Source organism: Halictus rubicundus, chromosome 12, assembly GCF_050948215.1.
Source record: "Halictus rubicundus isolate RS-2024b chromosome 12, iyHalRubi1_principal, whole genome shotgun sequence".
Lineage (NCBI taxonomy): Eukaryota > Metazoa > Arthropoda > Insecta > Hymenoptera > Halictidae > Halictus > Halictus rubicundus.
In genome coordinates this window covers 1,129,351-1,154,666 of record NC_135160.1, presented here as the reverse complement: position 1 = coordinate 1,154,666, position 25,316 = coordinate 1,129,351, and the positions used below count along the sequence as shown (strand labels likewise).

Sequence of the window (25,316 nt, the reverse complement as noted above, 5' to 3'; positions counted from 1 at the left end):
GAGGGAAAGAGACGACGAGAAGGAGGAAGAATGTGTTTGCCATAGGATCGAACGAAAGGATAAAGCGGATAGAAGGCGGAAGATCTAATTTTTGTATCGAACGGACACGAGATATCGTTGGCTCGTGGCGTCGTCCGGAGACTCGTCGTCGCGGGACACTATAATTTTATGAACTACGCTTTGCCGTGACCGTGCTGTATCTGATGCCACGACGCTAGTTTATCGTTATTAACTTTTCTGTTCTTCCTGCGTTCGTTTGATCTCTCCCAGGGGTTTCTTCTCTGTAAAATCCGCCGCGCTAAGCATTAAAAATTGAAGTCGGCTGAAAGCTTCTTTCTAAAGAATTTTAATATGTTCCTGATAATACAAAACCTTCAATGTCTTCGTTTTTCTCTGATAAAAGCATAAAATTCTAGCGATGAGTCCTCGTAGCTAATAACATTTTCTTTCAGGCACGAAGTATCTTGGAGTTCTAGAAAGTCCACAATTTCACAAAATTATAAAGGCATTTTTGGGTGCCTGAAAAATTGCATATTAGAAGGTATATCCTACTCATTTTTATAAGAAATTGCAAACTTCTTGGTCGCCCGCAAGCAATGAATTTACTGGCACAAATATCCATGCTTCTCGGATTTGTTCGCTCTTTTACTACACGTTTCCAGGATATGTTATTATACAATTCTTATTAATTTGCTCGCAACGTGCTGTCGTTCAGATATTGTTTTTCCAAGGAATTTTCGCGTCGACAGGGTTGAGAAAGGTTTCGGCAACTGCAGGCCACTCGATAGGGATGTATAAATACTCGCGGGTTGTACGTGCAATGATTTCGCCGAGGTAACTGTTTATGTAATTTAAGATACGTGCAACCGTTACCGATCAGTTTTTGCGGTCTGTACGCGAGCTGGCACGAAATTTAACGCTACGTTCCTGAGACCAGGGGGAACGGGGCCGGCGAAACGAGCAGAAAAGAGAACGAAAAAGCAAGGGAGCCCCGTGTAACCACGCGGGAGAGAATATATATACGCGACTGACCGACCGCAAAGATGCACCACTCGCAACGAGCTCCGATGCAACCGAATGCAACCGCGCTCGAGTTGCATCCACTCAACGATTAACGACGGGGAACTACGGCTCGAATCGCCGAAATTACCGGCATTTTCTACTGTTTATGAGCTACGGCTATTTCTCGGTACTCTTGCCTGGCCAAATCAGCACAATCGAATAATCTAAGCGGCTGGAATTCAAATTTCTCGCGTACTGAGTGCAGAAAATATTTTCATTAACACGTTAACTGATAAGTAGGTCACACATGAGGATTTGCTAATCTTCCTACGCAAGTACTCCAGAAGTGTCTAGATATATTGCTAGATTGATTGAACTCCACTGTATATATGTAAAAGAAATACGATAGTATCGTATTCCTTTTAAAACTAATTTTGAATTGGATATGTATTGCGCATGTCTGTAGAAAAACATGGCGGATTGACAGTTGATAAGAGTAGAGACAAAAGAGAGAAAAGCGTCGCGCATTGCAAAATCTAATTGATTAGGATGGTCAATTTCTTACATAAATCTTTCTGGAATAATAGCTTTTAATGTCGTTTCTTGTGTTTACAGGTAAGAGTGTAACCAATGTAAATAATGTAAATAATTGTAAATAGCGAATAAAAAAAAAACTTTAATCTTGTGTTTACAGTGAAACTCAGTTTGGTTATTATTTCCTCAAGATAAATTAAAGAACAAAAGGATAAACTTATTATATACAGGGTGGCCCACATAACTCTGAACAGCTCAATATCTCGAAAACTATGCCATCGATTTTAAAGTTCTTAGTCTTAAATTGCATGGAACTGAAGGGCCTTTCTGACTACATAAACGTGAAGTGGCCTCCCTTCCCCTTTGACGGGGGAGGGGAGGTACCTTTGTAATTTTAAATGGAACCCCCTATAAAATGTTACATATTTAGATTCTACCGGAAAAAACACGTCAATTTTGTCTGAAACATTTTTTTGTCAGATACTTCCATGATGAGATATAACAGTTTGAAGTTTCGAGTTGTAGGTACTTGAAGCGCTCGGAAATAGCGTTATGGAATTATACGCGCTCGAGTCCTTTGCTTATTCGTGAAGAAATAAAATGTACTTTAAATTAAATGTTCAAAATGTCCTCCACGGGCTTGTAAACATTTATTTACTCGAAACATCAAAGTTGTTCTAACACTTTTTAACATTTCGGGAGTCACTGAAGCGCAAGCGTCATGTATTCTTTGTTTCATATCCTCTTTTGTCGTCGGCGGTTCAAACATAACTTTGTCCTTTACATATCCCCATAAGAAAAAATCTAATGGTGTTAGATCGGGGGATCGAGGAGGCCATTGACGAGGTCCCCCACGATCTATCCATTTGTTCCCAAATTTTTCGTTCAAAAATTGCCTGGTGATGATTGCAAAATGTGGAGGAGCGCCGTCTTGTTGGAACCACATTTCTCTTCTAACGTGCAGTGGCACATCTTCCAAAAGCGCAGGCAAATGATTTTTTAAGAAATCACAATAACTTGCAGATGTTACAGTTTCTTGAAAAAAATAAGGTCCAATCACAAAATCTCCTATTAGGCCACACGAAACATTTAAAGACCATCGATGTTGAAAGGGAACACATGGCATCCAATTTGGGTTTTCCACGGCCCAATAATGCAGATTATGTCTATTTACATGCCCTGAATTCATAAAAGTGGCCTCATCGGAAAAAAGTATTTTGCACAAAAAGTCGTTTTCCACAACTCCCTGCAGCCACTCACAAAATCTTACGCGGTGATCGTAATCTGCTACCGAAAGCTCTTGTGATAAAACCATGTGATATGGATGATACTTTTGCCGTTTCAAAATTCGTTGAATTGATGAACGACTAATATGTGATGTTTGTGCAAGTGTACGTTCACTAATATGAGGATTTAATGTAATTGCAGCAAGAATACTGGCACTATTATTTTCATTAGTGACAGCTTTAGGTTTATTGCGAGTTTTTTTACACAATTCACCGCGCTCGCGAAGCCGCTTTTCTAAATTATGAAATGTTGCATGACATTTTTTGATCCCATAACGTTCAAAAAACACCTAACGTTAATAACATATTCACTTCTGTGTCAAAAGTAGCCATAATCACAATGTTACTGCTTGAATAACAGCTCTAAACTGAAAACGTTTTCATAGATAAGTGAGTCAAACTCAAGAATTGTAAATATTATTGTTTGTGTTTCTGCACGAATAAGCAAAGGACTCAAGCGCGTATAATTCAATAACGCTATTTCCGAGCGCTTCAAGTACCTACAACTCGAAACTTCAAACTGTTATATCTCATCATGGAAGTATCTGACAAAAAAATGTTTCAGACAAAATTGACTTGTTTTTTCCTGTAGAATCTAAATATGTAACATTTTATAGGGGGTTCCATTTAAAATTATAAAGGTACTTCCCCTCCCCCGTTAAAAGGGAAGGGAGGCCACTTCACGTTTATGTAGTCAGAAAGGCCCTTCAGTTCCATGCAATTTAAAACTAAGAACTTTAAAATCGATGGCATAGTTTTCGAGATATTGAGCTGTTCAGAGTTATGTGGGCCACCCTGTATATTAAAACTCTTTTATCTTTTTATTAAAGCTCTCTTTGCTCACAATAATGTCGCTACCGTTGTCGCGTAAAACGGTAGCGGTTAGACAAAGGAATTTCTTTAATCAAGCAAAGAATTCCTGGGGAGAGGACTACGATGAAAAATCAACAATTTCATTCGCGGAGACACGCTCAGTCGTCCGCTACAAGATGAAATTTTCCTCGTGCTTCGCAAAAGGGGGTTGCATTTAAAATATTTAGGGGGCTGTCGTCGAAACAAATGGCGGTGGAGAATGTATTAGATTCGCCCATCCTCGGATAGAAAGAAGAGGGTCAACGTACCAGAATGCAGGCTGAAGTTTCGACAAAGCAGGGAATACCGAAACTCGGAGGATGGCTGGGCAACGTGTGGCGAACAGACGTGGGAACGGCGTGAGATTCGAAAGGGAGAGGACGAGTGCGGTGTGTGAAGCGACGCGGCAACGTGACGGGCCAGCCTCCCGGTAACGACGAATTAAAATTCTCCGTCTCGTTTGCATAGCTGAACTTGGAAATACGAGGGCCGAGGCGTCGCGACATTATTGAGGGACCTTCCTCCGCGCGCTCGTCAATTAATTCCCCGGGTGGAAAAACTCATGCATTATTCGACGCGAGAAGAAACGCGTGCTATGAAATCGTTAATGACACCGACGTTCTTTTATACGATGATGTGATATTTCTTTTTAATCCCGAGACACAGGCGCTACGAACAACTCCATACGTTCAGACTGCCAATTTTTCCCTTTAAAACGAACGACTATTTTAAAATTGAATTTTCATTCTAATTTACCATTTTTTTTAAAGGATTAACCCTTAACACTCGAGTGGTGACTCTGAAGCACCACTAGAAACTGTTGTGGCATTATTTCAACGAAATATTTGTTACATTACAAAATTTGTATTTAATAGATTACTAAACATTTAAATATTATATGTGGAAATCGGATCAGTTTCGTATGAATGAAATGAAAATATTCTAAGACGGAAGAAAAATTTAGTTTTAGAATGGGAATAGCGCCGAGAGTGCAAAGGTTTAACACGTTCACGGACAGTAAAAATTTCAGTGAGCTGCAAAAATAGACAGGCAATTTTTCTTGAAACTAGTTGCAATATCAGAAATCTGATTACTAAAACACTAATTACAAAAACTTAAGGTTGTATAAAATTAAATGAATAAAAATTGGCTTTGTTTGAATGCTATAGCATTCATGTCATTTTGCATCACTATGAAAATGAATGCTATAGCATACACGTCTTTACGTCAAGTTACTACATGAAATGCATAAATAATTTCTCTTTAAATATTCATTTTTGATTGTAATGAAAACTAAGAAAGTGCCTTTTGTAGATCCAAGCAAGTTATATACACGTAGAAGAATAACAAAAATTCAGTGTGGCTTCATGGAAAAATTTTCATATAATAATTTGATCAGGCAGTATATTCCTGTATAGTGACACTCCCACAAAGTTAAAATGAATCCTACTATAGCTATAGTAATTTATGTGTGACTTGATTTTAAGGAAGAATAACATCCTCTTCTATTAATAAGAAGAATCTTTCTGGTGAATCAGAAAAGTTGAATGAGTAGTATCATAGCTGCTTGAATACAATAGTTGCTAAAATGGAAAAAGTTACGTTTGAGGGAAATATGCTTGATATCGCACGTCTATTAGATAATCTCACGTTTGTTCTTCTGTATGATGCAACCGTGTACATACACACGATTGTTTTCGTTTCTCATGGAAAATGATGCAACTCAGTGACAGAAACAATTTAGAATTTTCGCTTCTAGCGGTTAGTAGGATAACGCATCATAATGGTTAAATGGTTTTTGAGTTACGATTTATGCTTCTAGTGCGTGACGATGGTACTTTCACGTTGTTAAGTAAACAATATTTCAATTACAAAATATTCAGGCTAGAAATATAAAAAGCAACGCTCGAATTAAAGCGTAACGAGGTCGAGTTAATTGAAATCGGGAGAAAGGAAAACATCAGAATGAAATTTAGCTTTTTAATTACGCTTCAGACGCTTGCCAAACAAAAGTTTTCTCGAAAGTTACTGTGAAAATTATAAATTTCCAGTCTTATTATTATATTAAGCGAAATCAAAATTTCCAATATCAAAATTTAGAAACTGAATTAGCAAGTATGAGTGACGCGCAAAGTTTGCAGAAAAAATTTGTAATCGTTTTTCTTTTGTAAACATAAAGCTTATGTTAGTAACATTTACTGATCTCTCATAAAAAATGTATAGAAAATCTAGAAAACACCTGTCATACTAAAATACTCTGTTAATCTGTTGAGCAGATTCTGCACGATTTCGTGTAGATCATTTTATGATCGTTTGAGCGGTTAGGTTCGCAGGTACTCAGCGCGATGGAAAATAATTTCCGTGAAAATCACCGTGTAGTGTTAGAAAGTAATCAGGACAGCGGGAGGGGCGAAGTTTATGCGTGGAATGAAGCGCAGCGTGAAAGAGCCTAAGTGGTCTTTAAATGGAAATTGATTTGCTTGCGTAAGAAGAGAAGACTGAGGTGAAGAATACGGTATCACCTTGCGCGGTCAACGATCCGACGAATGGAACGCCATATAGGATCGACCATGATCTTCTCCTCCACCTTGTAGGGGGTGTACGACCATTAATGGCCGTTCATACGCAGGTCCGGCGCAAGCATAGACGTAGGATCGGACATGTGACGTTTAACGAATGGACTGTAGACATTTATCCGCGTGTATATTTTCGAAGAATTGACGTAGAAACGCTCAAAGTAAACAGAAATGCATTGCTGTCACTGCGGGACACGTTTCTCACAGGAAATTAAATTTCCACTCGCATTCATTGATGTTTGCCTCCTATTATGCTATCCGTAGATGATAAATGCTTGTCGACATTTACATTTTTCTGAAACTAATACAAACCCCCCGTTGCACTAAAAAAACCCCAGTGCATTAAAAATAAAAATTTAGTTTTAATGCAATATAATTTAAAAAGTAATTTTTCTATTTTATCATATTATGAATAAAATTTGGATAAGATTGGGAGATTTACACATGCCATTGTGTTGTAAATTTTTTTCTCAGAGAGAACAAATTCTGTGTGACAAATGTTAGGATCTTTTGTCATAAACTGTATTAAAAATACTATATCTGCACTGTTGTTCAAAGATATAAATTATTATCAGAATTTACTTGAAAGCATCCTTGAGCAATTATTCCTTGACACGTAATATTTTGTGTAAAATAAGCGGAGTGGCATAAGCGGTCACGTTTATCTGAAGATTGAAGTGCGCTTCAAACTTTGCCCAGCAGTGTCCACATTGTAGTAGGTCACCAATACACGACGAAAGGGTTATATCAACACTTTCTTGGTAAAGGATGTTATTTCAGAGGCGGAAACGCGAGATAAAAATTCTTCCTACACCACTGCACTTGGTTGGACACGTAACGCACAGCATGTGCTGGACGTTACCGATTGCTTTTTGTAACGGCTGGTACGTGCTTCGCGATGTAAACGATAACATCCAGATACATATTTGGAATGTGACATTTATCTCTCCGTCAAATAAGAAGAGAATTTTCGCATGAAACGTCGCGCTCGTCGACCGTAAAGTAACCGTAAAACAGACTGCCATAAATTCCGAGTTCACCTTTTCGAGATAAGTACTACCGGTATAGATTTAATCGCAAACATGGGATCATAGAATTCGGCATTTTTATACTGAAAACCGCATAGCAAAGGCTTTTTAAATTTATTTCCGTGCTTAAAATTCAAATTTACTTTTTAGATCTCGACTAGTGTATGTAAACTCAAATGCTATTAACCTTTAGCGAATTACGAATTGGAAGAATTTTTTCATATATACAAGTAGAGAGACAACTAATAGTACATATACTGTTAAAATTTTTCGATGAAAAGAATGTGCTTCAATTTTGAAATTTACCGTTCTTATAATGTAGTGAAAGTTCACGGGCTCTTCATAAGTGGCGCCACATGAAAGAGCCGCTCAATCTTATTTACTATACGTCGGTAAGGAAGGAAAACTGATTCCACTATGTCGACTGAGTAAACAGCTGCCGGTAATGTAAGTATCTACTATTGTTTATTTTACGTGGATATTTTTAAACTATTTAAAATAGGTTAGTATTATAAATACTTGTGAATTATGTGTCTAATCTATCTCACAGTTGATAAACGACAAAGAAATACATTCAATGAGATCTTTTATCGACGGGCATAGACGTAAAATGTGTAGACGTTCCATGGCATGCGATTTGCTGTTTGTTGCACTGCTTTACCGACGTTATTGAAACTGTTCTATCTCTATAGTGCCCTCTAAGTCAATACACAGATTTTCTGTACTAAACAGAAAGGCTACATTGTTGTCAAGTCTAAAAAAAAAAATACAATCTTGTCGCATCTTGAGATTTACAGATATAAAAATGATTGAAGGTTTATAATGAACTTTTTAAATATGTGCTTTATTTTTACATACAACAAAAGCATACGATACCGTAAAGTTTATCAACAAAACAACTTTTTGTTATTTTTTTTTTAACCAAACATTACATAAATAAATATAAAGCAACCATGATTAGAGAAGACAGTGTTTAAGACTTTATCTTAAATTTTGTTAAATTGTTAAATTGATTCTACACACACACAAAATAATATTAGTTAATTGACTCATGCCTGATTTCACAGATTTTTGCTAACCTCTATTTTATAATCACGCCGACAAAGAGTTTTCCACTTCGACGCTGTTAACACGAGACCGCCGGGGAAACATTTGTAATTTTATAAAAGGGCAAGCACGGTACGATATAAATGGATAGGGTAAAGAGACTGTGGCAACCCCTCGGCGTCGAAAAATCCAGGGGGCTTGCAGCGACAGCCCAGAAAAAATCTAATTTAGGTCCGCCCCGAATAATTAAACTTTTACGGGCGAGCCGTGGGAATAGCCGGTACACGAAAGTAAAAACGTGTCCTATCCGTGGCACCTCCACCGCTTTCGTAAATTCTGTTCTCGTGTCAGCTATTTCGTTATGGCCCGATGAAACCGTGGGACATGGAAAATGCACGCGAAAAACCGAGCTTCGGACAACGGGGAAAATGTACTTTTTACTCGCACGCTGGGAATCGTCAAATATTTTACGATCTTCCCGGAGATAAATTTCCATTAGCCATTCCATCAAAGTATAACCCACTATCCTGTTTTAAACAAATTAATCGCTCTCAAGTATGCCCCGTTTAAACAATGACTTCTGAGGACACTCAGTTGAATAAAGTTAGCTCATTCGAGCAGAGCCGTGTTTGTATGTCAGCCGCCTCTCCTCCGCAATTAGTTTAATTTTCCGTGTAATTAGACGATCCTGTTATTACCATCGCGCCTACGGCATTCCAGTACCCGTAACCTTGCGGTTAATTTGTTTCTGGCAATGCGATGTGTACGTAACAATGCCTATTAATAATGCGATACATAAGACGATCCGTCAGTCTGACCTCAAATCAGGTTATTGTTTCACGATGAATAGAGCCTCGTGCAGCAAATTACAGCAGCTCGATCTTCCATTTAGAATTTATAAATAGTCAGAAGAATATTTACAAACCGGATAAACTTCAAGAATCTCACCATTCAAGGAAGTACAACAGTTTTGGGACATCCTGTATACTCGTCACAACTTAAACCTATTTCACAGCGACGGTCGACGACTGTTTAAACAATTGAGGAACGAAAGTGTGAAACAGCCGTGCAGTAAATTATTCAGAAGTGTCCGCGGGGTATTGTCTTTCGCCGCTAAATCTCGCTGTCAAGAAACGACACACCACGAAGGAGCAACCGTCAACGTCCACCCAAGTGATTTAATTACGGCCGCAATTAAAGAAGCGCGAAGCTCGGCTTGCAAGCTGTCAATCGACAACAAAAGAGTAATTCCTTTCGAGCCAGTTTGTACACTCTATTGTGCGCGTCAAATTACCGTCACCTTGCTCAACAAGCCGCATTGTTCTTCGCTGCCATTGTCGCGCGTTGTCGCGTAGGTTTTCACCTCGTAGGACCGGCTTTTGGCGATAGCGTGAACCCGATTACGATATTACACCGCACAAAACGGCCAATCGCGATTGCGCCGTCGATCTTTCCCTGCGAATCGAGAACGCACGACGCTGGAAGATCGATAATAATAGCAGCTGCCTGACAAACTGTTAATGGCACGGTGCATGCAAACCACTGTTCCCGGTCAATGAACCACTCTGAACTCCGTGCTGACTTCCTGGTAAACTGGATGTCGAATTTAAGGAAACCTGAGCGACAGTTGCATCGACCAGCAATCGAGCTGTCTTTCGGGAGGTTTGACTTTTGTGTCGGCTCTACACTACTTAAGGGCCCGGGATAGTCACCTGACTTTTTAATTAATAATTTCCATTCACAGACTTAAGATCCGTCTTGGTCTTAAGTCTGTGACTAAACTTGTCACATTTTGTTGCTCTGTATTATCGATATTATGAATTCTGACGCCAGAAACGTACTTCAAGTTCGTGGCTTTATTTCGCAGAGAATCAAGACAAAATATAGCTGAATTTGTAGCTGGAGATATTTTCTAGCGCGCGCTGCTCTCGATTTCATCCAGAAAACTCATCCAATGGCATAAAAATGCTTGGATTTCACGGCATGCGCATCGTCAATTTTTGGCCTACTTCGAACGCTTATATTACCAAATACCTGCATAATCTCGGCAGCTCCTGACCAGCGCGCACTAGATTGAACCTTCCTCTTTCGAAAGAGCCCTTCACCAGCGACAAAATATTTTTATATAAGGATGAAAACTTGAAGCACGTTAAATCATTTTTTGACGGTAATGTAGGCACTCTACCTTATCGCGAATCTACGAAAACCGGGCCCTTAAACCGTTGTGGACCAAGATTTTTGAAAATATTGGACATACTTTTCTCAGGAGGATAGATCCTACATCGAAGTCTTCGGTTCTAGATAAAACGAAAATGTATACAGTCTTTACTCGATATATGTCGCAAGTATCTAGCCGACAAAAGTCCCAGAAGTATCCCCACTATCGCGAGGTATTCCCCGCGAGGGGCCCCAAAGCTCGAGTGGCCTCAGTCACCGAGTAGGTGTAGGACTATTTATTTGTGTATTGCAGAAAAAATACATTTGACTCACCTCGTGTTCTACGAGAATCATGTCGACTAGATTTTATTAATGGCTTTCCTTTGGACTCACCTGAAACAAAAATAATGATATAGTTAATATGCAATATTTTAGGAAAAAGATTAATATCGAAATGGACTAAATGTCATAATTTGCGAAGGAAAAATAAAGGACTATAAAATAAAGAACAATTTTGACTTTCTAAAGTCAAAATTATGCAGTACACATAGATATTCGCATAGAGAAAATATTCTGATATTCCGTCAACATCAGCCAGCTTCATCAGGGGGTGAATGACACACTTATCGCCAATGTGGGTCACACGGCGGCTCATTATTATTCCTTAAATCAATAATCAACATTTCCTGCGACGTTCAATAAATTTGAAGTTTTGATACCAAAGTTTTCGCCGTGTATTTTCATGATGCAGCTGCTAATCATTATAAAATGATCCCAAAAATGCGAATCTAAATAGTTTCTTCACTTTCCAAGGTTTATATCTTATTAATAAACGGAAAATCATATGTATATTATGTATCTCTTTCTTAATATTCACTATGTTTTAAAAATAAGTATAGTTAATATAGGCACAGTAATTGGTACCCCGACAGCAGAGTTGTGCTAATTCAGTTACGTTGTAATTCAATTGCATAATTGAATTACATTGTATTTCAATTATATAGTAATTCAACTACGTTGTAACTGAATTACATAATTCAAACCTTTCAATTAATTCAGTTAATAATTATTTTAATCAGATGTGTAATTGAAATACAATATTATTGAAACACAGCTCTCCAAATTATGTTTAGCCCAGAACTTTGAAGGATTTCCTCGTCCTTGTTCGCAATACGTCTAAGTGATCCTATTATTGGTTAGAGGCAAACTAAAAACGTTCTTTTTCTCAGTTTTTTGTTATTAGATAATTTTACTTACATATAATATTAATGTTTGTTTCATGGGTCTCATTAGATGATTGTCGTTATTTTTTCCTTTAATATATATCGTAACCTAGGTAAAGTAGACACATATTTCCTTTTTCTGCTTTTTATATTTATGCTTGAAATTTAAAAAATTTGTAACGCAGAAGTTATTTCTGTTCAGATATTATAAATTTATAAATAGTAAATTCCTTCTGTTTGAAACCTTTACATGGATTTTTCAACCTCTTATTACCTATTATTTTATTATTCTTTAATTTTTAATTTTAATTTAATTACATCATAATTCGTAATTAATGTAGTTTAATTGCAAAGTATTTTATAATTGTACTCCATTGCAATTACGAATTACATTGTAATTTAATTGAATGAAAATCTGAATTATAAACTACAATATGATTTAATTACAATGTAATTCAATTACTTCGTAATTATAATTCCTGGAGTAATTCAATTGTAATTCTGCACCACTCTGCCCGACAGTAATTGGGTCCCTCACCGTATATCCTCTTTCTCCAGCGAGGGTGGTTAAGAGTCTAATACTTAGTTGCCATGCTACCGAGCTAATATTACAAACAGCAAATTCTGAAGGGATTGAAGCGAGACGAGCCTTAATCGCATCCCCCAGCTGCAGTTTCAAGTTGAAGATTTCTAAACAGCTTAGCCAAGCAACGTCGTTACACATTTTCATCCTCGGGGCTCAAGCTACGAAAAGTACTTAGCCACCAATCGGTGGTAAAGGGGTAGGAACGGCATCAGCGTTACCGGGAGAACCGTATCGTTCCGCTTTACAGTTAGAGTCCTCCGGTGTGCTCGCCTGACGAATAACGGGCAGACTGGTGTTCTCGTTTCAGTAATTCCTCGGTCGCCCGAGAAACTTTTTATCGCGATCATAATTTTGAGCGTGCGCGGCGGCGGAAGGGGTTGCGCGGCGCGATTCGATGGACTGCGATTCGGTTTCAGGAAGCTCGTTTCGCCGGTTTTTCACGGCGACAGCTTTTTCACGGCGTGGCGCGCGGCATTAATGGACATCACCGACCATATCCGAGATATCCACGCTCCAATTCTTGCGACGTTTTGCGACGCGGCTCGCGGGCTCTGTTCGTGCCGTGCCGCGCCGTGGCAGCGAGCACGAGGACGCTCCGAGAGACCCGTCGACACTTTTGTCTAACTGTACTCGACGGGGGAAGCACGCGGATTAATTGCGGCCTGATTAAGCCGGCTCCGTGAGATCTGTTCCGGCTACGTTTTCCCGAACCGGAGCGGCTTTCGAACGATGGCGTCGCATGCGAAACTTCGCACGTACAGTAAGGAGTATAACTGAACCAATAACCACAACTTTTGTGTAAATTAGTATTTATTGCTAGGAATATAGAAGAATAACAAAAAATAAACATAATTATTTTTATCATGGTTAGAAGTAATTGAAGACATTTTTTTCAATAATTAATTTCTCCTCGTTTAGCAATGACAAAAGAAAATAGATTGACTCGGTTTTGCACCACGTTCAATATTTGGCAATATTTAATATATTATTTATTTTTAATATTTCGTCCACAGCCCTATTGCTTGTAAAACTGCACTAATTCGCTTTGGCATACTTTCTACTAATTTTTTACAATAATCCGGAGATATTTGTTCCCACTGTACTTGAATTCTATCACAAATCTGTGATTGAAGTTGGTTGGGAGTCATATGAATCCCGAAGCCGTTTTTTTTTAGTAAACCCCATAGATGCTCTATGGGGTTGAGGTCAGGGCTCTGTACAAGTCAATCCAGAACAGAAAATTTATTAGTACTGAGCCAATTTTTTACACTTTTAGCAGTGTACTTAGGGTCTCTGTCATGCATGAAAATTACATTTTTTTCTTCAAAAGGCATATTGTCAACAGCATCTATAAGATGATCTTGTAAAATATCCTTGTACATGTATTGATTCATGATGCCATTAATTCGGTGCAGTGATCCAACACCAAATGCTGTTAGACACCCCCAGAACATTAGAGATCCGCTCCATGCTTTAACGTTTGTTACACATGTCGTGGTTTAAGTCTTTCGTTTTTACGAATCCAGCTCCAAGACATGTCATCTGCACAAATTCTATTCATTTTCTCTCGTCGGACCAAATAACCCGTTCCCAGTCAGTAGTTGTCCAGTTGCGATATTTTTCAGCAAATTCCAAACGAAGTTTCATATTCTTTTCGATAACATTGGCTTCTTTTTTTTCTTAATGCATCTAATCTCACCTCGTTTAAGAGTTCTTCGTGCTGTCCACTGGCTTATTTGTATATTCGTATCTTCTTTTAATAATTTTGCAGCCATTTTGGCACTTGAAGCTTCACCAGATGAGACAAACCGTATAATCCTTCGTTCATCCTGCGGTGATAATTTCTTTGGTCTTCCTCCAACATTAAATAATATAGATTTACAGTATTTTTTTCTTACTCTCTGCACTGTCGATTGACTAACACTGCAATTTTTCGCCGCCTTACACGTTGACAAACCGTTATTCAAAAGAGAAATTACTTTTTTTAAACAATTTGGAGCAATTGATTTCGTATTCGTTCCTACTTCACTTGCGTGCTTTTCCGTTCGACTGACTGCGAAGAACTGAATGTTAAGATGTAGAATATTTTGTAAACATACATACCAAAGTGCTAGATGTAAACATACTACTAGAACATTCCACGTACACATTTCTTCTACGGACCGGTGCAAAACCGAGTCAATCTATTTTTTTCGTGATTGCTAAACGAGGAGACATTAGTTATTGAAAAAAATTTCTTCCGTTACTTCTAACTATGATAAAAATAATTATAATATTTATTTTTTGTTATTCTTCTATATTCCTAGCAATAAATAATGATTTACACAAAAGTTGTGGTTATTGGTTCAGTTATGCTCCTCGCTGTATGTACATCGCGATTCGCAAAGGCGGATGTTAAAAACTGGCTAATTTTGGGTAGCTCAGTCACCTAACATATTGACAACTTGTTGTTGTGAAAGTCACTGTTCAAATATTTTTTGGTTCCACTGTAAGCTCTTCAGAACTGGGTATACGTACAGTACTGGACAAAATAAAGTACGCAACTCGAATATTTTTACAATTACGTTTATAACTTCGTAGTTTTTACAGATATGTATTTGCACAAAAACAAGGTTTCTTAGTCTACTTTTAAGTTTTAGCAAAAATAATTTCAAAAACATTTAACATTTTCCAATAGACAGGTCTGTTACATTTATAAGGATATTTTCTTTCGACAAAATAAAGTACGCATGTGATAATAAGAGTCAAAATTAAGTTCTAATTGAGAACTAGTGTTTTGTATGGCCGCCCTTCGTTCGTATGACCTCTTGAAAACGTCGAGGAATGCTCTTGGCGAGATTCCGGATATGCTGTTGTTTTCGATATTTCCCCACGCCTTTTCGAAAGCTTCGAATAACTTGAATTTATTCATTACGTCACCCTTGTCAACCTTCTGGTCCAAAATGGACCACAGATTTTCAATTAGATTTAAATCCGGCGATTGTGCTGGCCAATCTAGCACTTTGATCCTCGAAGCACGAAAGAAAGCAGCAGTTTTATGCGCGGTATGTTTAGGATCGTTATCTTGTTGGAAGATAACGTCATCTTCCAGGCCAATCTTTAGCAGAGACTCCTCTAAATTCTCGTTGAGGATGTCAATGTATTTGTCTGCTGTCATAATACCATCGATCTTGACGAGATTTCCCACACCCGATCACGCAAAACACCCCCACACCATAATACTGCCTCCTCCATGCTTGACAGTTGTTTGGACACTTTTATCCAGAAGCTTTTTGCCGGGCTTCAACCAAACCCGTGTTCGTTGTTTATGACCAAACAGGTAATACTTACTCTCATCACTCCAAATAACCTTTTTCCAGAAGTCCACTGGCTTATCGACGTATTTTTTTTTGCAAATTGGAGACGTTTCAATTTATTAACTTTTCGAATTAAATTTCCCGAAGTTTTCCTGCGCACGGTTCGTTCAGAAATGTTGAATTTCACATTTTCCCTGATTACACGACTAGTAACAGTCGGATTTTTCTTCGTTTCCCGGATAATTCTACGATCCTCGACTGAATTTGTCTTCCTCTTCCGTCCGCGACCGATGTTATCGGCTACTGTGCCAAGCTCTACAAATTTTTGTAGATCTTTTTGACCGCTGCTTCACTAACATTGTACTTTTCACCGTTTTTGATATTGGAGAGCCCCTTTTGCCGGTCGTTAACTATTAATTTTCTAATTTGTACGGAAAGTTTCATTTCCGTGTTATTCGCAATGGAATGATACAATCTTGCTTCTAAGAGAACTGATGGCTAACTGAAACTTTATTAGTACGTTTATTTGTAAACATTCTTTTATCTCCAACCGGAAGAAAAGATATCCTACATGCCATTATTGCTGAAAGTAAATAAACACTCTAGTACATACTTTATTTTGTCCGCGGAAAATATGACAACAGACGTAACGGGCTTGACTAATGTACGATGTTTCATGTTTTTGGAATTATTTCTCATTTAGTTTAAAAGTAGCCTAAGAAACCTTCTTTTTGTGCAAATACATAATCATTATATCTAAAAATATTCGAGGTGCGTACTTTATCTTGTCCAGTACTGTACAGTAAGAGCAATAAACTATCGGAGCAAACGGGAGAAAATTGAAAATCGATGCTCACCTTCGCGATAAGATCCGAATTTCGGGCAACGCGGAAGTTCGGAAATTACACGGAGCTCCCGACAGGGATGTATCGCGTGTAAGGGTTTCCGGCGGGTAGTGCAATATTCGTGGCGCACGCGGTTATTAAAGGAGGCGACAGAATTTCTAATGGGAGTCACGAACACTCGATCGAGAACGCGTCCCGGAAGGAATTTCCAGCTCTGGAAGAGACGTGCAATTTTGCCGCGAGTTAAACGCGACTGATGTTTACGGAAATTCGGAACGAGCACCGAACGGTACGTTCTCGCACACGTCACCCTGTGCCGCCGTCGGCGTTTTTTCTCCCAGGGCCTCGAAACTGATTGCGACATTGATTGTGAGCAACATGAAAAGAGCTTTATGAACGTAATTTGTATGTATATTACGGCGGAACGGGATCGTGGAAATTTGAATAGTCGTTAGCAGCCAGTTTCCGATATTTTTCCATCTCGCGCACGTCCATAAATTTTGCGGGCATTTCAATGTCGTTTAATGGAAGGCGTTCGCATTTCGCATAATTCGAAACCCCGTCATTTTTTCCCCGATTGTCCCAGCACCACGCTGGGAAGCTCTCGTACCTTTTCATTCTTTTTGATTTTATCCGTTTCTTAACGTAATCGAGAACGATCAAGGATCTTGTAAGTACACCGCGCACTTTATGCGTTTATAGCGTTTTTACCTTCTCAAACTCGTTGTATTAAAACGTCTGAAAAAGTTTAATGAGATTTTTATCTCCGAAATATGACAGGCTCCGTACCAGTGAAAACCATTTTTCTTGTTTTCAATTTCCGCAAATTAATCGACAAAAATCTGCTTTAACCGATCTACAGGGTTTGCTCGATATATGCTCGACACGCGGGTCTAGCCAGGGACATATATCGGCTAGGAGATACTATTTGGATCCACGTCGAACGTACAAAAGAACAGCGAAGCTCTAGCCGGGACTTTTATCGGCTAGGCATTTGGGACATATATAGAGTAAAGACTGTAATTATCAAAATAGAAACTGGTGGTAATTTAATCTGGCAATCGGTTGCAAAACAATTTCACGGCAAGCATAATCGATTAGCCTCCATTTACCGAGCCATCGAGTCCTAAAGATTTGTTTATTAACATTTCTCCGGGTCTTTTCACGTGCAATAATTACTTCCGTCATCCATAAAACAAATGATAACGAGATCGGCAATATCAATTTCGACAGGCTCTTGAATTACTATTCAATTACACGAATCCTTCGGAGACCATTAGTTATTACTCATGATTGATTAGACGTCCAATTTACTTGTTTCTTTATGCCACCGGAAACCATATGCGCGAAAGCCACTTTCCCGACATTTTTACCGTGTATCCTGCCGGGGGAATTTTTTTTTTTTCTAAACATTAATTGAACAAGGGATCGTACCAATGGCAGCCGGGCGTTGTTGCATTTCATTATGTATATACGTACGTATAGCGGAGAAGGAAAAGGTCCAGTAATTTTCCTCTTGTGGATCGGTACGGTTTACTCGAGCAGAAGTAAATGAGAAATTACTAGCCTGGGCAGCTCTTCGTCGGAATTTTTGAGCCACGGTGCTTTCCGCGTAGCATTTTCGCTCCGATTTAACCGACGCAATCGTGTTATTATTGAGCGATTGTGCGGACGTGCCGTGCATGGGATATCTAGTACAACAGGAAGCGAAGCACGTGTTTCGAATTGCTCGTGAAAGCCGGAGATTCGCGTTCAAATGTCAAGGAACTGACTGATGAATTGTTAGATGCTAGCAACCGAACGCGCACCGTATCTCGTTCTCGGTGGAAAAATTTGTCGACATTTTGTCTCGACCGGATTCCAAGCTGGGAAATATTTAGTAACGTTTAATATTTAGTATCTACCCTGGTGGACAAAATGATAAGGCACCTCAACATTTTTGGGAACGAACATATATTTGTACATATACGTGGAAAATGAATACACAGTAAAATAAGGTACTAGTTTTGACATAATATGTGAAAAAATTAAATAAATCGTTCAATCCATTCATTATTTATACAAAGAACATGAAATTGAGTGTGGACAAAATGATAAGGCACTTTGAATATAAAATAACAAAAGTATTGAAATGAAATAAGATTACATAGTTTTTTTAAGTTTTAGTAATGTGTCGACTGCCCTTGACGTTGTACCACTTCAATCATTCTTCTTGGTAAACTTCTGTACAGATCCTTTATATAATTTTGATCCAAGCTTCCCAAGCTTCTGAAATTGCAGATTTTAATTCGAACACTGTATTATACTGCCTTTCACCTTCATATAATGTTCGGCTGAGTTTTCCCCAAACATTCTCGATAATACTTAGGTCAGGAGACCTTGCTGGCCAATTTAAAACCTTTACATTTTCCGTTTCAAAATAATTTTTTACTATGCGAGCGCTATGCACAGCTGCATTATCTTGCTGAAATATATATTTTGTCCCAGCAATTCTGCGAGCGTAAGTCTCTATGTGTCTCTTAATTAAATTTAAGTAATCAGTACTATTCATACGGCCTTGAATAAATTCTATTTTCGTTTTTCCTCTATAGCCGATACCTGCCCATATCATTACTCCACCACCACCACATTGTCGGCGACTTAATACCCTTTGCTCCTTTCTTAAATCGTGGAAATAGTATTTATATCCATCTGGACCATCCAAATTCAGTTTTTTTTTCATCCGTGAATATAATTCGTTTCCACTGGTTTTTCCATTGAATATGCTCTATTGCAAAACTTAATCGGACATTCTTATGTTTGTCTGTTAACGGCGGCTTTATAGCAAATTTCTTCCGTTTTAAGTAGCTTGTTTTTTGAATTACTCTTTTTACTGTTTTAATAGATACGTTAACTCCACAATCCACTGCAATTTGTCGAGGCGCAAGTCCAGAATTCGATGCTTTTCTCAAAATTAATCTTTTTTCCCTTGAAGAAAGGGCTGCAGGTCTTCCCTTCGACTTCTGTTTCCCATATTTTTCGGAGTTTTGTAGAAAATTCTGTATAACACACTGACTTCTTTTTAGTTTCTTTGCAATCTGTACTTGATTTTCTCCATTGTACTTTAACTGGAGTATTTTAATCTTCTCATCTTCGCTTAACGCTTTTCCTCGTCCCATAATTTAATTTTGGGTTAAAAAGTATTTAAACACTTATAAACTAACTATTAATAAGTAATTTATACCGGATAAACTTGCACAGAACTGCACACTTCAACGTTTTCCAACAGACTGCTTCAAGTGCCTTAACATTTTGTCCACTTGAAATTTCGAAACAATGAAGCTTAAGGCCACAGTGCTCCGTGCTTCGTTTGTTTACACTGGTACGTGGCCTTGGAAGGAAGTTTCTCACTTATAACGTAGTTTACTGCTAATAACTTTAAGATATTACTAAATACGTATGAAATTTCTTATGTGTACAACGGTGCCTTATTATTTTGTCCATCAGTGTATTTCCCTCTGCGTCCTTTTACTCGAAAAGCATTCCAACGTAACCTTCTCTTTTATATTCAATTGTAATCGATGTGGTCGCTGATGACCTAGCTGTTAATGCGACCACTTTAAAATAAACGATATATAATAATAATAATAATAATAATAATAACTAAATTTCCGATTCTCGAGGAATTGTCAAAATATAGTAGTGGTCGAATACTTTTCGGATCCGCTGGAAATCGCGCACCGGTTACCATATGAATTTGATATTTTTACCGAAGCATGATTGTTGAATTACCCAACAAATTCCCTCGACGTTAGACTCTTTTATGTAACGCCAGTTTACATAACTCATTGTACCGACTATACACCATTGCCCACGGAGTAATATTGAATGAGATGCACGAAAGGTTCTCCGTCAAAAGGAAAGTTCCTCGGACCTGCATTTGAATCGCCGCTTCGGCTGCAGATATTTTCGGCTCATCATGCGCGAGAGGTTTGCAAACTTGTTTGACACTGAGATCTCTACTGACAGCACTCGTATGCTCGCAGCCGCCAAGTTTCGAGGGCATGTACACCGCCGTCCAAAAATCACTGCACACCCGCCGCTAAAAGCTTGGCAATTAACAAATTTTGTGATTCATCACAAATAAATGGACCCTAAACTATCAGCACCGATCAAACGATCGCGATCGGTTCCATATTTTTTATTTTATTTGTTTATCGATGGTGTTTAAAAATTTAGGAGCACTTGCATCAAGGTTTAAAAAGTCAAATTATGAAGTCCTTATCGAAACTCAACTGTTTTGGTGGGGTATCTCTTTCTATTCACAGTAAAGTACTTTGTAGGTTAAACTTCACCTTCTGGGACCAAAAATTTGTAACTTTTTTTTTATAATTCTGTAGATCTCGGTGAGAAAATGCCCAAAATCGAAGTTTTAATTGCGAGGAATTCACTGGTTCAACCGGTTTTGTATAAATTATAGACAAAAAGGATTATATAAAGAGAAGTTAAAAATTTTTGGTCCGTTCAGTCGTCATGTAAGTACGTTTACGATGAGTCGTAACTAAATCATTAAAATTGGAGCACATAAACGAACATACGTTACAATCCAATAAAACCGTTCACCTATGCGAGTGGCCCTAACAATTCGATCACCTGCTGCAATGAGTCGTAACTGAGTCATTAAAATTGGAACATATTAACGAACACAAATTACAATCCAATAAAACCGTTGACCTATGGGAGTGGCTCTAACAATTCGATCGCCTGCTGCAATCAGCAACGTTTAAAAACATGTTTCACCTGCATTTTCCCATTCGGTGATAAGAAAAATACAGGGTGAGTCACCTAACGTTTGCACCTCAAATATCTTTGCTGTTTCTAAAGATACGTAAAATATGGTAAGGACAAAGTTGAATGGTACAATGGGGCTGACACGATGCCGAAAAAAATTTGATTTTTATGTCATTTTTTTAGAGATATCAAGGTCACCTTGACTTTCTTAAATGGAACCACCATTTTTTAAACACCTACAATTTCATTAGGGATTCAGTGACAATAATTATTCCAAGGTCATTCAAGGTCACAGACAGAGAAAACATATAAGATTTAGAATATGAAAACAGAATACGTTTATCACGGTTGCATATTTTCTCCGCGAGAGAATTACGAAATTTGCAGGGGACGAGTTCGCTCTCACCTTCTGCCCGCTGTCGCAAACGTCCGGCGAGTTTATGGCCGCGAGTGTATGCGCGTTATTTTCAGTCGTTGGATCGCGCACAGGCGCGGGGGACTTTGAAATTTCCACGGTGGAACGGGGAACGAGAGGCACGTGGGCGCCGGCCAAGATGGAAAAACCATGAGTAGCCAACATCGATTCAATTAACGTTATTACCGGCGTAAAACAAAGGCGGAGGAAAAAAGAAGTCCGAGCGGCAATTCGAACCCGTCGACGTCCGCTACGTCTTAATTCCCCTCGAGAATGGAAATGAATTTCTACGGTTTGCGCCGGGTTTATCTTGTTCATCTCGTTGTTCCCGGGCTCCTTTTCCCGCTTTTTGTCCGATGAAAAATACACCGGACGCGTATCACGGTGAAACGGAACACGAAACGGGGAGGGGAAACGCGAGGAGGGCGGGGACAAAGAAAGAGAGAGTGCATCCCTGGATACAAGTTAATTGCCGGTTGGCGGCTATTAAAGCGATCGTATAATTAGGAGAGAAAAAATTGTGTCTGCGGGGAGAGAGAACGAGAAGCTGACAGGCGATGGATCAATAAAATTGACCTGTGGCGGTGATCGTATTACTCGATGCCGCGATACTTGTTCCCTTGCACCGCGAGAGAGAACCTTCTCAGATTTTCTTGTAACTCTTCCTCGGTTTCGTTAGCTTCTTTTCTTTCTGAATGACTTTGTTCGTCGAATGGTTTGATCATTCGCAGGCTACCAATTTTATTTCGAGAGAACAGGAACAATACGATTTTCGATCGAGTTCGTACTGCCACTGGTATTTTATTTATAATTTGATACAACTTAATAGAGGAAACTTTGTGTTTCGTCCTGATTTTTGTTAATGCAATTACGAACAAAAGCAATTGAGTAGAAGAGATTTAATGCGCATGTGTTGACAATCAATTTGTAAAATTAATGTACTCGTAGATGGTAAAAAGATCAAAAGTAAAGTAAAAGTGAAAGACCAAATCGTATATAAATTCTTTTACAAAATCCATAAATATCTGACTAATAAAATTGATTATACGATAAAGTTGTTTATCCCTTCTCAACCCATTCATAAAAGTTCAATGACTCAATTGGAAATGTATCAGCATTTATAGCACGTAATTACAGCCTGTACATAAAGTACAGATCATAATAAATTCAATAAAGGTTTATTTCATTTGCAAAATAAGATCAAATAAAAGTTTTACTTTCAATTTCAGTTACTCTAAACTTGCACATACTTGTAACGCTTTGCATAAACATACGCTGCGCTGCTGATTATAGTTATAAATAATGTCAACTATGTAATCCAATGGCTGTCTTGTAAACTATGTACTTTATTGCATTAAAACCTGACAAGGTAACTGGTTTTTGAGTATGAGACTAGGCTAGGCACTATTTGAGCAATTAGAATATGAATAATTCAGACCTCTTTAATATTTGCTTTAACACGTTCGATGCCTACCCGGTTGAAATACTAATAGTTAATTTATCAGAAGATATAAGTATTAAGCAATGAACTTTTTCTGACGTAATGGAAAATGTCAGGCTCGATAGTCAGCTAACTATTGCCAACGGAGCTGTTGCAATATACATTAAAATTGCCTTAAAATAATGTAGAATAATATTTTCGTATAGCTTCTTATGAAGTGTTCAATAAAATGATATCGATATTTAAAATAATGGGAGCGTAATCAAATTATTATCTGCCCCTAGCCGGACCACTTTCCTGCCATGTTTACCAGTTTCATGCGTATTTTAATAACTGCCCGGCTGGTATGTTTACTGTTCGCGGGCAATTGCACGGGCAAAGTCGAAATTTAAATCCTCGTTATACAACTTTTATCATTCATTTACATAGGAACATACTTTCGAATGACTGCGGTGCTTACATATTTGCATATCCATAACAAACATGGAATGTGGAGCTGTTCACTGTGTGCCATCTTCGAATGAAATTTCTCGGAAATATTTCTACGAAACGTTACCGGTGAAATTATCGAAACGATAATATAATTAACCGAATATATATTCGGTTGATGTAATTATTGCCGACCTCCAGGAATCAGTTATCGGGAGTATCGATAATTTAATTTTCATCAACATTAAACTCACTCTGTGCAGTGGCTACAGTTGGACTATTGGAATCCATTAATTATGCATTCGATATCAATGTATCTTCGTTGTGGTAAAAATGAAGTGAAATAACTACAGTTGTCAATAAATCGCTTTTTAAATTTATGCTACGATACAGATGGAAACAAACTTCGAGCTGGGAGCTTAAATTTATACCGCTCATAAAATATCAATGCTTATACAACATGAATTGAAATTAATAAATTCTCGTTGAACAGAGATTATTAATTCGAAAAAGTGAGACCAAAAAGCCTTTGAAAATATTGGTTTCAAATTTTAAGAAATATTGTTAACAAGTTATACACATTCAACTGCAAAAATGAATATTATTCCAATAGGAAATTAAATATATCAGAAAAGTCAGAATCCCATATAAGTAATGGGAAAAATTTACATAAAAGTTTTTCTGCAAAGAATACAAATTTGGACATTCTGATTTCTATCAATCAAATTTATTAAATAGAACGCACATTGTAACATATTATATTTCACCAGCATTACAATAGATAAAATACTTTGAAACATTCAATGTAATGTCAGATTATTTTCCATAGTAAAAAGTATCAGAGCATAAAGTGAATATCCGAAACTATTTCCCTACGGTATAATATTTCCTCCAATACACACCGCAGGAATGTTTCGCACGAATCATGTTACATGCAAAAACCAGAAAAAAAGTAACGTACGCTTATAACAATTTCCGATGTCCTGAGGCACGTATCGGATTCTCATGTTGCCGACGCACTCTAATTCCTATCCGGTATCCGTGCAGCCGGCTCGTCCTTGAGCAATTATTATTAGGTCATTCACGAATCAATCTATCAGATTAGAGAAGCCTGAAAAATCCGTTATTCCGGATGCATCGCCTCGCCTCGCTGCGCACACTATTCTTTATTACGTCTCGTTCAGTTATGGAAACGATGAAGTCACAACCTTTTACCGTCCTTCGATCATCATCATCACGGGAGAAACATCCGAAGATGTTTTATTAATAGCGTTAAGCAATTCGTCGGGGAGGCCTTTTTTCTCAGCTCGTTACGTGCGACACTCGCAGCAGTAAAAACAGTTTATTGCTTTTCGCAGTCTGTCTGGACACCGACAGTTCTTAACAAATAATTTTTTATTCGCCGTGCTTCGATAACATCAATTTCTACGCCAACAAAAGTGAAATTTAATCGTTTGGAAATTTTACTGGCGCGCAACGACGATTATCAAGAAGCTGGTTCTAGTCACTCTGAATAGTCACAGTCCCCTGAATTTTGATCCGTTCGCAGATCGAGAGTGAAAGCGTTCATATGTATCTCACTGAACTGCTTTCCAAGTTCTATTTCGTTCAGCGCACGAAAAAAAGAAAAAAATGCGATCGCGAAGAAGAGCGGTCGATGGTTCGGAGCACTCAATTATACCAGCAATTAACCAACCACAAGCCGGGATCAATGAAACGTTTGTTCTTCAGGTTCGCGGGCTCGACGTATCCACTAAAAGCTCACCGAAAACACTTTCCACGAGTCCCGTTTAGAAGTCGAGCCGAACCGTATCACTTCAGGATTAATG

At 38.2% G+C, this 25,316-nt stretch overlaps 1 protein-coding gene across 1 annotated transcript in view; it reads right to left on the bottom strand.

The window, feature by feature from the left end:
• Nucleotides 1-10,737: 10,737 nt before the first annotated feature.
• Nucleotides 10,738-25,316, bottom strand: part of LOC143360069 (uncharacterized) — a 213,647-nt gene continuing 199,068 nt past the window's right edge. Inside the window, exon 6 of the mRNA XM_076798632.1 lies at nt 10,738-10,875. Within this exon, the coding sequence (XP_076654747.1) occupies nt 10,775-10,875 (101 nt within the window). The 3' untranslated portion in view covers nt 10,738-10,774. The remainder of the gene's footprint in view (nt 10,876-25,316) is intronic.